Source organism: Numenius arquata, unplaced genomic scaffold (assembly GCF_964106895.1).
Source record: "Numenius arquata unplaced genomic scaffold, bNumArq3.hap1.1 HAP1_SCAFFOLD_257, whole genome shotgun sequence".
In the NCBI taxonomy this organism is placed as follows: domain Eukaryota; kingdom Metazoa; phylum Chordata; class Aves; order Charadriiformes; family Scolopacidae; genus Numenius; species Numenius arquata.
The window spans coordinates 119890-133289 of record NW_027414631.1 but is presented as its reverse complement, the minus strand read 5'-3'; the positions used below and the strand labels follow the sequence as shown (position 1 = coordinate 133289).

The 13400-nt window shown below is 53.8% G+C and overlaps 1 protein-coding gene across 1 annotated transcript; it reads right to left on the bottom strand.

Annotated features, from left to right (window-relative positions):
• Positions 1-6720: 6720 nt before the first annotated feature.
• LOC141478101 (olfactory receptor 14A16-like) lies at positions 6721-7635 on the bottom strand. Its single transcript, XM_074167237.1, has one exon. It carries the CDS (start codon positions 7633-7635, stop codon positions 6721-6723), a length of 915 nt encoding a protein of 304 aa, XP_074023338.1.
• Between the last annotated feature and the right edge of the window lie 5765 nt (positions 7636-13400).

Genomic DNA, 13400 nt, shown 5'->3' with positions numbered 1-13400 from the left:
TGCTGAGGTTGTCCTGCGCCCAAGGGATCTGACAGCACAGCACAGGGGTGAAGGCACTGCCAGGAGGAGCCTCGTATCTTGTCACGGCACTGTGATGGTTTTGGAACAAATGCGATGTGGTGGGACAGTTTGCTGAGCTGTGGTGCTGCAATGGAAGGATAGAGGCTCTGCTGGAGAGAGTGGCAGGGAGGATGAGGATGGGGTGATGCCACCTGTGTGAAGGAGCAGCTCAGATACATGGAGCTCCTCTATGAGATGGGAATACGTTGAGTGAGCTTGTGGAGGGAGGATGAGAGGAGAAGCCAGTAAGGGTGACATTGTCTGGGAAGGTCTGCCTCCTGCTTGAGGGTAGGAAGGCTCCGCAGAGGGATCTGGGTGGCCTGGAGTGATGGAACTGAGGCCAATGGTGTGAGACTCACCAAGTGCTGAGTCCTGCACTTGGGTCACGACAACCCCTTGGCTTGGGGCAGAGTGGCTGGAGCTGCCTGGCAGGAAAGGACCTGGGGGTGTTTGTCGACTGTCGGCTGAACATGAGCCAGCAGTGTGCCCAGGTGGCCAAGAAGGCCAACAGCATCCTGGCCTGGATCAGGAACAGTGTGGTGAGCAGGACTAGAGAAGTGACGGTCCCCCTGTACTCAGCCCTGGTGAGGCCCCACCTCGAAAGGGTTGTCGAGCATTGGAACAGGCTGCCCAGGGAAGTGGTTGGGCCACAATCCTTGGAGGTATTTAACAGAGGTTTAGATGTGGTTCTTAGAGACATGGTTTAGGGGTGGACTTGGTAGTGTTAGGATAACAGGTGGACTCGATGGTCTTAAAGGTCCTTTCAAACCAAAATGATTCTATGATTCTATGACCATAAGCACCCAGTGCAACCCTCTAGAGGCCCCAGTGTATCTGAGGTATTTGCCCGGCACTGGCAGTTATCAGAGAAGGCTGATAGATCCACGCCTCTTCCATCATTTGCCTCTACTCTTCAGGACATATAAGCTTAATTAGAAAAGTTTCAAGAGTTTAGTTAAAGAGGAAAGTCCATAAAGAGAACTTTGAAGAAGTGAGAGAAGACTTCTCCAATCTATATTGATACAGAGTGTCTCCTAAAGAAGGTGTGTGGAAAGGTAAGAAAAGCAGTCTCCTTGATGTCCATCACTGTATGGATGACCTTGCTCCTCACCTCCCCAGCCCTGCCATGTCTCTGTGTTTGTATGGCTGGCTATGTTAGTGGAAAATATATATATATCTGTATGACACACGTGGAGTCAGAGCAGGTCTTAGATTTGCAGTCTATCCAGAAATTGACCTTGGACCCCCTCATCTCCTCACTTACCCCAGAAACAACAAGCACACACACACACAAATGGCTCTGGAATGGACTATTCTTGACCTTGGAGATCATACAATCGTAGAATACCTCGAATTGGAAGGGAGCCATAAGGATCACCAAGTCCAACTCTCTCCTCCTCGCAGAACTACCTAATGCTAAACCATATGACTAAGAGCGTCGTCCAGACACTCCTTGAACTCTGACAGGCTTGGTGCAGGGACCACTTCTCCATGGAGACTCTCCTGGTGACTGACCACCCTCTCAGTGAAGAACCTTTTCCTAAAGTCCAATCTCAACTTCCCCTGTCGAAGCCTCATTCCCCTTCCCTGTGTCCTATCGCTGGTGACTAGAGAGAGGAGATTAGCACCTCCCCTTCCACAGCCCCCCTTGAGGAAGCTGTAGACTGGGATGATGGCCCAGCCCAGCCCCAGCCGTGTGGGTTTAGTTGGTGGGTGCTTTTTTTTGTTGTTGTTGGGTTTTTTTTTTTTGGTTGTTTGTTTTTTTGTTTGCTTGTTTGTTTGTTTTTGTGTGTTGTGGGGTTTTTTTGGTTGTTTTTTTGTTTTTTATGTGGTTGGACTCGATGATCTCAAAGGTCCCTTCCAACCACTAGGATTCTGTGATTCTGTGATTCTGTGATTCTGTGTCCCATGCAGGGGTCTGCAGGCAGCCTGGCTCTCAGTCTGCCAAGGTCTGGGCAAGAAGAGATGCCAGGTGGGACTGGCTGTTCACTTGACACAGACACAGAGTCCAGCAGGAGGAAGAAGATGGCCAGGGAGAAAACCTCACCCATAAACTGGGGCGAGCGGTCAGTGCTGGAGATGGTGATGTGAGAGACAAATGCCCTGGGGCACCTTCCCAGTCTGTCCGTACCGCCAAGGGCACAGACTGGCCTCCTCTCTCCTGCACCCATGTAGCTTGGCTCTGCAACTCACAACCTCGCTCCGCATGGTCACACGGCCCAGCCAACATTGGTGGTGTTCCTCTCCCAGGCACTTTCCAGCTCAGCCCGGGCCCTCCCCATCTCTCCCCGCAGTCCCTGCTTTCCCTCCAGCTCACCCAAGAAGAGCAGCCCAGTCTGGGCTGGCCCCATGGCAGTGCCCACCACAGGGTGCTGCAGAGCTCTGGGTGCTCACCCCACAGCCCCTCGGAAGGGCACAGCAGCTGCTGGGGGACAGAGAAAGGTCTTAGCCTCCCCTTTCAGCCCCAGGGCTGAAGGCTGGATGTGACACACAAAAAGTGGAGACTGCACTGGCCATGCCGGTCAGGGTGGAAGTAGACTCAGCTGGATGGGGATCACTGCTGCTGGACACTCTTCATCTTCCCTAATTGCTCTGTAGCCAAGGACAGGGATGGGCAGGACCAAGGGGTGTCTCCAACGGCATGACGGGCAAGGGAGGGCTGCACTAGATCCAGCCCGTGGGGCTTTCCAAGAGGGTGTCCTGAACTATGCTCCCATCTTATGTCCCTTTACCTGCTGGCTCCTCACAGCCTCTCCTGGCATTGAAGGGCTCTCATTTGCCCATGGGCTCTTCAAGTTCCTCCATTTCTTTGGGAAACGTTCCCTTGGACAGTCACTCATTTGATGAGGTGCCACTCACTGCCCACCCAGGCTCACACACTCTCCCTGGAGATCCCCTGAGCTCTCCTGGCAGCTCCCGATTCCTCTCCAGGAGGGCATTGGCCAGCAGCCCCAGCACAAGTGGGACACTGCCAGGCAGATAAGTCAGAGACCATTTACCATCTGCTTGGACATGTCTCACCAAGAAAGGAGGTCTTCATCCAGCCCTTGGTCCCTAACAGATCCCCCGGGACTCTGAACCTGTCCCACTGAACCCATACAGAACCCCAGAACACCAAGAGGACCTTTCATAGAGCAGTTCCTTGCTAGAATTCCTGGCACCAGCTTTGGAAGAGGCGTCCAGCCTCTGGCCCTGCCTTGAGAAGTCCCTTTAGTGACAGCAGAAACCAGCTCTGACACAGTGGTTCACGTGGCCTGCTCCTGCCCACAGCCACAGAGATGCCACTGCAGAGACAACAGGAGTGTCACAAGTTACACGAGACCTTAGGGGTAACGCAAAGGCAAGGGCACAGCAAGGACTGTGGATGTGAGGAGAGACCAGCCCTGGAAAGGCCGCATCCTGCTGCTGTCCTTGGCCATGGCTCCAGGGAAGCAGCAGCCCCGACTTGCAGCCGACAGAGACAGAGTGCCCAGCGAGGCAGCCAGGGGCAGCCCCAAGGGCCCCCGGGGCTGATCCTCCATGGGGCAGCTGGGCATTGGCTTCCTGAACCCCTCCTGCATGATGGGGCTGGTCACCCAGCTCCCGAGGAGATGTGCAGAGATGGGAGCCGAGACAAATGATCTTGTGCTGGCTTCTTCATTGAGTTTATTTAAAAGGGAGCATGGATCCCTTATTATTATCATCTTATTGGCATTACTGAGACGTGGTGGGATGGCTCTTATGACTGGAGTGTTGGAATGGAGGGTTACAGACTCTTCAGGAAGGACAGGCTGGGCAGACGGGGTGGGGGTGTTGCCCTCTTTGTAAACGACCAGCTGGAGTGTGTGGAGCTCCACCTGGGGATGGATGAAGACCTGACAGAGAGCTTATGGGTCAGGATTAAAGGGAGAACAGGGGCAAGTGATGTTACAGTAGGGGTCTGCTACAGGCCACCAGATCAGAGTGACAGGGAGGATGGGACCCTCTATAGGCAGATAGAAGCAGCATCGCGCTCGCACACCCTGGTCCTCATGGGGGACTTCAACCACCCCAATATCTGTTGGAAGGACAACACAGCAGGGCACGTGAAATCCAGGAAGTTCTTGGAATGCGTTAATGATAACTTTCTACTTCAAATGATCAAGGAGCCAACGAGGAGAGGAGCCGTGCTGGACCTTGTCCTTACCAACAAGGAGGGGCTGGTGGGGCATGTCAAGCTCAAGGGTAGCCTTGGCTGCAGCGACCACAAAATGATAGAATTCAAGATTCATAGGAAAGCGAGGAGGGTGTGCAGCAAGCTCACTACCTTGAACTTCAGAAGAGCAGACTTTGGTCTCCTGAGAGATCTGATTGGCAGGGTAGCGTGGGAGAAAGAACTGGAGGGGAGAGGGGCCCAAGAAAGCTGGTTGGCATTCAAGGATCGCCTCCTCCAAGCTCAGGAGAGGTGCATCCCAAAAAAGAAGAAGTCAGGCAAAATAGCCAGCAGGCCTGTGTGGATGAACAAGGAGCTGCTGGACAAGCTCAAGACCAAAAGGGAGGCCTATAGAGGGTGGAAGCAGGGACAGGTAGAATGGGCAGAGTATAAAGAAACTGTCCGAGTGGCCAGGAACCAGATCAGGCAAGCGAAAGCCCAGGCAGAACTAAATCTAGGCAGGGACATCAAAAACAATAAGAAAAACTTCTACAGATATGTCAGGGACAAAGGCAAGACTAGGGAAGTTGTGGGCCCTCTCCGGAAGGAAACGGGAGACCTGGCCTCCCAGGATATGGATAAGGCTGAGCTACTGAACAACTTTTTTGCCTCAGTCTTCACCGGCAAGGGCTCCGACCACACTGCCCAAGTCACGGAAGGCAAAAACAGGGGCTCTGTGAATGAAGAACTGCCCACAGTAGGAGAAGATCAGGTTCGAGACCTCTTAAGGAACCTGAAGGTGCATAAGTCCATGGGACCTGACAAAATCCACCCACGGGTCCTGAGGGAGCTGGCGGACGAATTTGCTAAGCCGCTTTCCATCATATTTGAGAAATCGTGGCAACCTGTCGGAGTTCCCGCTGACTGGAAAAAGGGGAACATAACCAGAATATTCAAAAAAGGAAAAAAGGAAGACCCAGGGAACTATAGGCCAGTCAGCCTCACCTCTGTGCCTGGCAAGATCATGGAGCAGATCCTCCTGGAATCTCTGCTAAGGCACATGGAAAATAAGGAGGTGATTGGAGACAGCCAGCATGGCTTCACCAAGGGCAAATCGTGCCTGACAAATTTGGTGGCCTTTTACAATACTGCCACAGACTTGGTGGACAAGGGCAGAGCAACAGATGTCATCTACCTGGACTTATGCAAAGCATTTGACACTGTCCTGCACGACATCCTGGTCTCAAAATTGGAAAGCCATGGGTTCGATGGATGGACCACTTGGTGGATAAGGAACTGGCTGAATGGCCGCACTCAAAGGGTTGTGGTCAATGGTTCACTGTCCAATTGGTGGCCAGTGACGAGTGGAGTTCCTCAGGGGTCGGTACTGGGACCAGTGCTGTTCAACATCTTTGTCGGAGACACGGACAGTGGGATAGAGTGCACCCTCAGCAAGTTTGCCAACAACACCAAGCTCGGTGGCGCGGTTGACACGCTGGAGGGAAGGGATGCCATCCAGAGGGACCTGGACAGGCTTGAGAGATGGGCTCGTGTAAATCACATGAAGTTCAACCAGACCAAGTGCAGGGTCCTGCACCTGGGACGTGGCAATCCCAGGCACAAATCCAGGTTGGGCAGAGAATGGCTGGAGAGCAGCCCTGAGGAGAAGGACTTGGGGGTGTTGGTGGATAAGAAGCTCAACATGAGCCAGCAGTGCATGCTGGCAGCCCAGAAAGCCAACCGCACCCTGGGCTGCATCAAGAGAAGTGTGGCCAGCAGGTCGCGGGAGGTGATTCTTCCCCTCTACTCTGCACTCGTGAGACCCCACCTGGAATACTGTGTCCAGCTTTGGAGTCCTCAGCACAGGAAGGACATGGACCTGTTGGAACGGGTCTAGCGGAGGGCCATGAAGATGATCAGAGGGATGGAGCACCTCCCCTATGAAGACAGGCTGAGGGAGCTGGGGTTGTTCAGCCTGGAGAAGAGAAGGCTCTGGGGAGACCTCATAGCAGCCTTCCAATATCTGAAGGGAGCCTACAGGAGAGCCGGAGAGGGACTCCTTGTCAGGAGATGTAGTGACAGGACAAGGGGTAATGGTTTTAAATTGGAAGAGGGGAGATTTAGACGAGATATTAGGAGGAAATTCTTTACTGTGAGGGTGGTGAAGCACTGGAACAGGTTGCCCAGGGAAGTTGTGGATGCCCCATCCCTGGAGGTGTTGAAGACCAGGCTGGACGGGGCTTTGAGTAACCTGCTCTAGTGGAGGTGTCCCTGCCAATGGCAGGGGGGTTGGAACTCGATGATCTTTAAGGTCCCTTCCAACTCTAACCATTCTATGATTCTATGATCCTTATTTCCCTGAGGACTTTGGATCAAGAAAAGAAAAGACAGGAGGCCAAGAATAATATCATCAGAGGAACAGAACAAAAAGGGGAATTAGAAAAAAAAAAAATAAAGACAGAAATAAAAAAAAAATAGTCCTGGCGTTTTCTGAGATACAGTGGGAGCCATAGTGGGATAATGGGCATTTTATTCATTTGAAGTAGATCCTATTGCAATAGTTTCCACATGGCATCCTTGATTTCCTTGTTCCTCATACTGTAGATGAGGGGATTCACTGCTGGAGGCACCATTGAGTAGAGAATTGCCACTACAACATCCAGGGATGGGGAGGAGATGGAGGAGGGCTTCAGGTGAGAAAATAGGCCAGTGCTGACAAACAGGGAGACCACGGCCAGGTGAGGGAGGCAGGTGGAAAAGGCTTTGTGCTGACCCTGCTCAGAGGGGATCCTCAGCACGGCCCTGAAAATCTGCACATAGGACAACATTATGAAAACAAAACATCCAAAAATTAACAAAGTACTTAATATAAGAAGTCCAAGTTCCGTGAGGAAAGCGTCTGAGCAGGAGAGCTTGAGGATTTTGGGGATTTCACAGAAGAACTGGTCCACAGCATTGCCCTGGCAGAGGGGTAGTGAAAATGTACTGGCCGTGTGCAGGAGAGCATTGAGAAACCCACTGCCCCAGGCAGCTGCTGCCATGTGGACACAAGCTCTGCTGCCCAGGAGGGTCCCGTAGTGCAGGGGTTTGCAGATGGCAACGTAGCGGTCATAGGACATGACGGTGAGAAGGGCACACTCTGCTCCAAGAAAGAACAAAAGCAGAAAGACCTGTGCAGCACATCCAGAATAGGAGATGTCCCTGGTGTCCCAAAAGGAATTGGACATGGCTTTGGGGACTGTGGTGGAGATGGAGCCCAGGTCAAGAACAGAGAGGTTGAGGAGGAAGAAGTACATGGGGGTGTGGAGGTGGTGGTCACAGGCTACGGCGGTGATGATGAGGCCATTTCCCAGGAGGGCAGCCAGGTAGATGCCCAGGAAGAGCCAGAAGTGCAAGAGCTGCAGTTCCCGCCTGTCTGCGAATGCCAGGAGGAGGAACTGGGTGATGGAGCTGCCGTTGGACATATTCTCTTTCTTCCCCTGGGGACTCTGTCCAAAGAATAAAAAGAGGAAAATTATGAGACACAATTCTTTAGGCAAAACCTCTCCATTCTTCATAGAAATCCCCCCCAGCTGAAATGTGTTTCCTTTCTCTGGTTGGTGCTGGCTGAGTGTGGTGTGAGGAGCAGGACCTCAGCCCGTGTGCTGCTGAGGAGTCAGCTTTGCTCTGCTGCAGTGGGTCCATGGGAGCTGCTTTGTGACAGCTCCCACGCTCACAAGGGATGTCAGATGGAATCCACCTTTAATGCAAAGTTCAATATCTGCACTCAGGACTCTCCAGAGCGTGGGCTGCAGAGGAGAGGCTGAGCGTGTCCTCATCATAATTTTGGCATGTTTGGTATTTTCCCCCATCACATCTGGTGAGTGTTCTTTTGAGGGGTAGAAATCCTCGTTTATATATCACTGAAGATGTCAAGAGTCTAGAGACAGGACAAGCAAAAGGGCTCAGCTCTCTGTGGCTCAGAGCAGAGCCAGGAGAGCTGCAGTGTCCGTTGGTCTTTTCCCATCTGCCCTGCGCTTTCACTTGTGCGGCCTTGAAGATGACTTCACACACAAATCGCTCTTTAAAAACCACAAATATCTGAACTCATACAGGAGCAGAAAAACACTCTTCTGAAGGGCAGATCTGTGAACTCTTCTCGGTGCCAGCCCAGAGATGGAGCTGTGATGGAGGGAGCAGGACACAATCCCTCTCCGAGAGAAGCAAAGGGCTCCGAGAGGAGAGTGCCGCCCCCCAAGGAAAGGCTCAGCCCCCCCCGAGGATCCTAGGGGAGAGCTGTGCCTTTCTTTCTGGGGGCAGCTCGCAAGGCCAGCAGGACAGGCAAAGCAGACAGTCAGGGGTCCCGAGGGTGGGAGGTTCTAAAGAGAGAGTCAGCTCATTGCCCAGCAGACACTGCCCAGAAGACATCTCCAGGGAAGGGCCAAGAGAGAGCTGCCTGAAGGCACCCTCCCCCAGTGCGTGTTGGCAGTTTCCCCCCAGCCCTTGCCCATCTCTCTGCTGCCCGGGGCTGTCCCTGCCAGGAGCTGTTTCTCTCTCCCCAGGTCTCCTCCTGCCACTGCTCCCAGAGCCCATCCCACCCGCTGGGGCTCAGCTCTGCCCTGCAGAACCTCCCAGCAGCCGGGCACTGCCCAGGGCCACCTCTGGCTGTGCAGGCTCCGTGGGGACATCAGGGCCACATGAGGAGGCTGAAAAACAATGCTGATGCTGTCTGTAAGCCAGGGTGTGTGGCTTCCTGATACTCTCTGGTACTCTTGACCCCCTAAGAGGAACAGATTAGGAGTTTAGGTGCATCCTTCTGAAGGCAGAGATGAGTTTCTCTGTCCCATTGCCCACCCAGACAACCCAGAGTAGGAGATTCCTTCCCTTTCAGATAGATCCTGCCTTACTGTATTCCTAGAAAGGTTCCTGGGAATGTCCTGTAGTGGTGTGGAGCTGTGAGCAGCCCTGACCCTCACAGCGCTCTCTGGACAGAAAAACCTGCCCTGCCGGGGCTCACTCCTTCCACCCACAGCTTCTCCCCACAGCTCCATGGGGAGCTCCCCGGGCAGGCTGAGAGCTGACCCTGGAAGGCGGCAGAGTCCCTGCCCTGGCACACAGAGCCCTGGGGTGCAGAGACCCTGCTCGGAAGGACAGCCCTGGGCACCCCTGGTTCCACACTCAGCTTCACAGCTTTTCAAATGCCCCCCCTTACAGATCCCATAAGCTGTGGCTGGGCCAGCTTTAGCAGATCCCTCCAGGAACTACTCCTGCATTGCCCTGCACCCGGAGACTTACCCTCTCAAGGGCTGCAAAGATTTCTCCTCCAGTGAGCTCTCCGTCATCCTCCCAGTCCTGAGCACCTTCAAGCTCTCTCTCTGCCATGCTCTCCTCCCTGAGATACGCTGGGAGCCCCCTCAGCCCTGCTGCGCTTGGCAGAGGAGCTGCTCCTGGGCAGAGCTGTCTCTCTGCAGCGCTGCCCCATGGCCAGGAGCTCCCTCCACCCCAGGAGCCCGGCCCAGCTCAGCAGCACAGGACCAGCCCAAGGCGTTTTATCGACCCCTCTGGTGGGTTTGATGCTGAGTCCGTGAACCTCAGATGCTGAGAGGAAACTGAAGAAACCTCTCCAGAAGTCCAAGTCAGAGTCAAGCTCCAAAGTTCCTTGTAGTGCTAATGGGTCCTACTGAGGGACACTACTGAGAAATTGTCCCCAGGGTCCGGTTAGAGCAGAAACCTGGAGGCAGTGATGTTAGGTCTTGAACAGCAAGGTGAAGGTGGCTCTGATGTGTGCCCACCCAGACAACCCAGAGTAGGAGATGCCTTCCCTTTCAGGTAGATCCTGCCTTACTGTATTCCTAGAAAGGTCTCCTGGGAATGTCCTGTAGTGCTGTGGAGCTGTGAGCAGCCCTGACCCACACAGCACTCTCTGGACAGAAAAAGCCTGCCCTGCCGGGGCTCACTCCTTCCACCCACAGCTTCTCCCCACAGCTCCATGGGGAGCTCCCCGGGCAGGCTGAGCGGCAGAGTCCCTGCCCCGGCACACAGAGCCCTGGGGTGCAGGGACCCTGCTCGGAAGGACAGCCCTGGGCACCCCTGGCTGCACACCCACCTTCACCCCCTGCAGCCGTCCCTGGGAAAAGGCAGCCGTCATGCCCTGTCCCTCTGAGGGTGCATCAGGAAAGACGTGCTCTGGAGCACATCCTCTTCTTCTACAGCAGAGAAACTAAGAGAGTCCTCCTGACAGATCCCATCACTGTCAGATGTACCAGCTGTAGGAGATCCCTCCAGGAATTGCAGCTGCGTTGCCCTGCACCCAGAGACTTACCACGTAGAGGGCTGTGAAGATTTCTGCCCCAGTGAGCTCTCAGCATCCTCCCACTCCCAACTGCCTTTAAGCTCTCTCAGCCGTGCAGGTCTCCCCTCGCTGCCTGCAGGCAGCGCCCCCAGCCCTGTTCCTGGGCAGAGCTGTCTCTCTGCAGCGCTGCCCATGGCTATCAGCTCCCTCCATCCCAGGAGCCCGGCCCAGCTCAGCAGCAGAGGGGGCATCCCAAGGCAGCACGTCCTCTGCCCCTCTGGGCTCCCTCCAGGTGTCCCTGGGGCTCCAGGGGAACCTGCTGTGAAACAGGATGAAGTCATCCCTGGTGTTCCCTCCCTCAGCTGGGGAGAGACACTTCTTTCCAGAAGTATCTATTCTCCTCTCAGAATTACATGTAAATGTCACCTTTCTTGGGCTTATTATTAGACAGGACACCCAGAGAGTGACAGGCAGGGACCCCCGTTATCCCTGCTGAGGGAAGGGATCCCGCTGAGTCAATGGAGCATCTCATTCTGTGTTTCTATTCCGAGCATTGGAACAAACCTCAGCTCCCTTTCCATGCCTGCCACAAACCCACAGGAGGTGGGATTCCTCTGGCGCAGGGGTTGAGGTGTGCACAAAACCAGGCTCCCGCGTGTGAGCTCCTTGTCTCAGCTCCCACGTTCATCCATGGAGATGGAGGGCGGGATTGGGCTGTTCAGACACAACGCTGGTGACATTGAAGGTGTCAGGGGTGGTCAAAGATACGTGCGGGGAACTGCAAGCTCTACTGGAGCCGTTCATAGAGACAGGGCAACATCTCGGGGATCCTATATGAGCCTGGTGGGAAATCCTTTGGCCAAGTGAACTGACCGCTGATGCCCAAATAAAGGCCAGAAGAATTTTCTCCTACTCGTTATGTTCATGGCAGTTTTTTGGAGTTCTTCATTTGAACAACTGCAGTCCTGTGCCCCGGGGAGAGCAAGGTCTCTCTCCTTTCCATCAGCTGAATTTACCAGATCTCCAGTGCCTATAGTGGCATTTGACCCATGGTCAGCCCCACGTTGCCTGACAGAATTGAGGGCACCTACTCAATTTAATGTTCAAATCCAGACCCACAGAGCTACATGAGATGCCGAGGATGCCATGGACTACACAGGACCTACAGGAACGCAGTTCCCCCCTTCAGGGCAGATTCTTTGCCGCAGTTACCACCAGTGAGGTCTCCCAGGCCCTTGTGCTTTGAGGCAGGACTCTGGAGGAGAAGAACCAGCCGTGGATGGGGATCAGACCAAGGGTTACTTGAGCAAACTACACCCTTAAAAGTCTATGGGACCAAAGGGTTTGCCTCCAAGGCTGCTGAAAGAGTCTCTTTTCGCCAGGAGGTGCTGGACTTTGATGATCCCAGTAAGAAAGGCACTCAGACACCATAAGGCATCCTTTAAAATGCTCTTCATGAGGTCTAGCACTTGTAAGGGGAGTATCACAGAAGCAATCTCGCGTCCTTTTTGATGGTGGGAACCCCAGGAGATGTAGCATTACATAGACATTTGATGCAAATGCAGATCCCATCCACAGAAGACTGTCTCCTGGTTTGGTCATTCAAGCTTCTACAGGATTTTCTTACAAGGAAAGAACGCTATTCCTCATCTCTACAGTCAAACACAATGTTTTCACGAGAGCTTCCTGCTGCAGCATTGGATACTGGGAAGGCCACGCAGGAGGCATAATGTCCTGTAGAGAGTGGGACTTGTCTGCAGGCTCTTGTGTGACAATGTCTGCTGAGGTTGTCCTGCGCCCAAGGGATCTGACAGCACAGCACAGGGGTGAAGGCACTGCCAGGAGGAGCCTCGTATCTTGTCACGGCACTGTGATGGTTTTGGAACAAATGCGATGTGGTGGGGCAGTTGCTGAGCTGTGGTGCTGCAATGGAAGGATAGAGGCTCTGCTGGAGAGAGTGGCAGGGAGGATGAGGATGGGGTGATGCCACCTGTGTGAAGGAGCAGCTCAGATATATGGAGCTCCTCTATGAGATGGGAATACGTTGAGTGAGCTTGTGGAGGGAGGATGAGAGGAGAAGCCAGTAAGGGTGACATTGTCTGGGAAGGTTTAAACTACTTGATCAGGCATGTTAGGCAGAGTAAGTCTTCTATCAGCGGGCTGAAGAAGTCTCCAGGTTAATGAGCAGGTTCCTATGGGGAACCATAAGTTCCCCAGCATCCACTGGCCAGGGAAAGTAACAGGGTGCCAGCATCCTGGAGCATCTTGGGACAACTTGTTAGCAGAGCTGCCCGGTGGGCCAGGAAGGGTGATGCTCACCTGGATCAGGTCCTGGCCAACAAGCAAGAGCTGGTCAGGGATGTGACAAAAAGTGTCAGCCTTGCTGTACTGACCAGGAAATAGTGGGGTCCCAGGTGCCAAAGAGGAGTGAGGAAGGCCAGCAGCGGAGTACAGAGGGGTGGACTCCAGAGGAGAAGACTTTGATGTACTCGGGGGAATGAGACAAGTGGTGCCATGGGAAGCAGCTCTGAAGGGTGAAGGAGCTCTGGGGATCTGATAGGCATTATGGGACAGCCTCCTCCAAGCACAAGAATGATCTATCTGAATACCCATGAAGAGAACCATTCATCTCAGGAGGCTGCTGGTATAAACTGACCGGGCTCCAGGGCAAAAAGGCATCACACAGGAGGGGGAAGAAGGGGAAGCTGCAAAGGAGGCATTTAGAAACCTTGTCCCAGGATGTAGGGATGATGCCAAAGCCAAAGCTCCCGTAGTCTTGAGAGTCGCAGGGATGGGCAGAGGAAGGAAAATGAGCTGATACAGGTCAAGCAGAGTAAATCATACTCTGCCTGGAGGCCTGTGATAAGTGGGCACTGCAGAGGTTTGCATCTTGAAGGCATGGCTCAGCCTGGGAGATGGGGATTCCCCCTAATGGAGTGTGTGTGTATGTGCGTGTGT

What these genes read in the sequence shown, in the direction of transcription:
- LOC141478101 (XM_074167237.1), bottom strand. Translation starts at nt 7,635, where the DNA reads ATGTCCAACGGCAGCTCCATCACCCAGTTCCTCCTCCTGGCATTCGCA.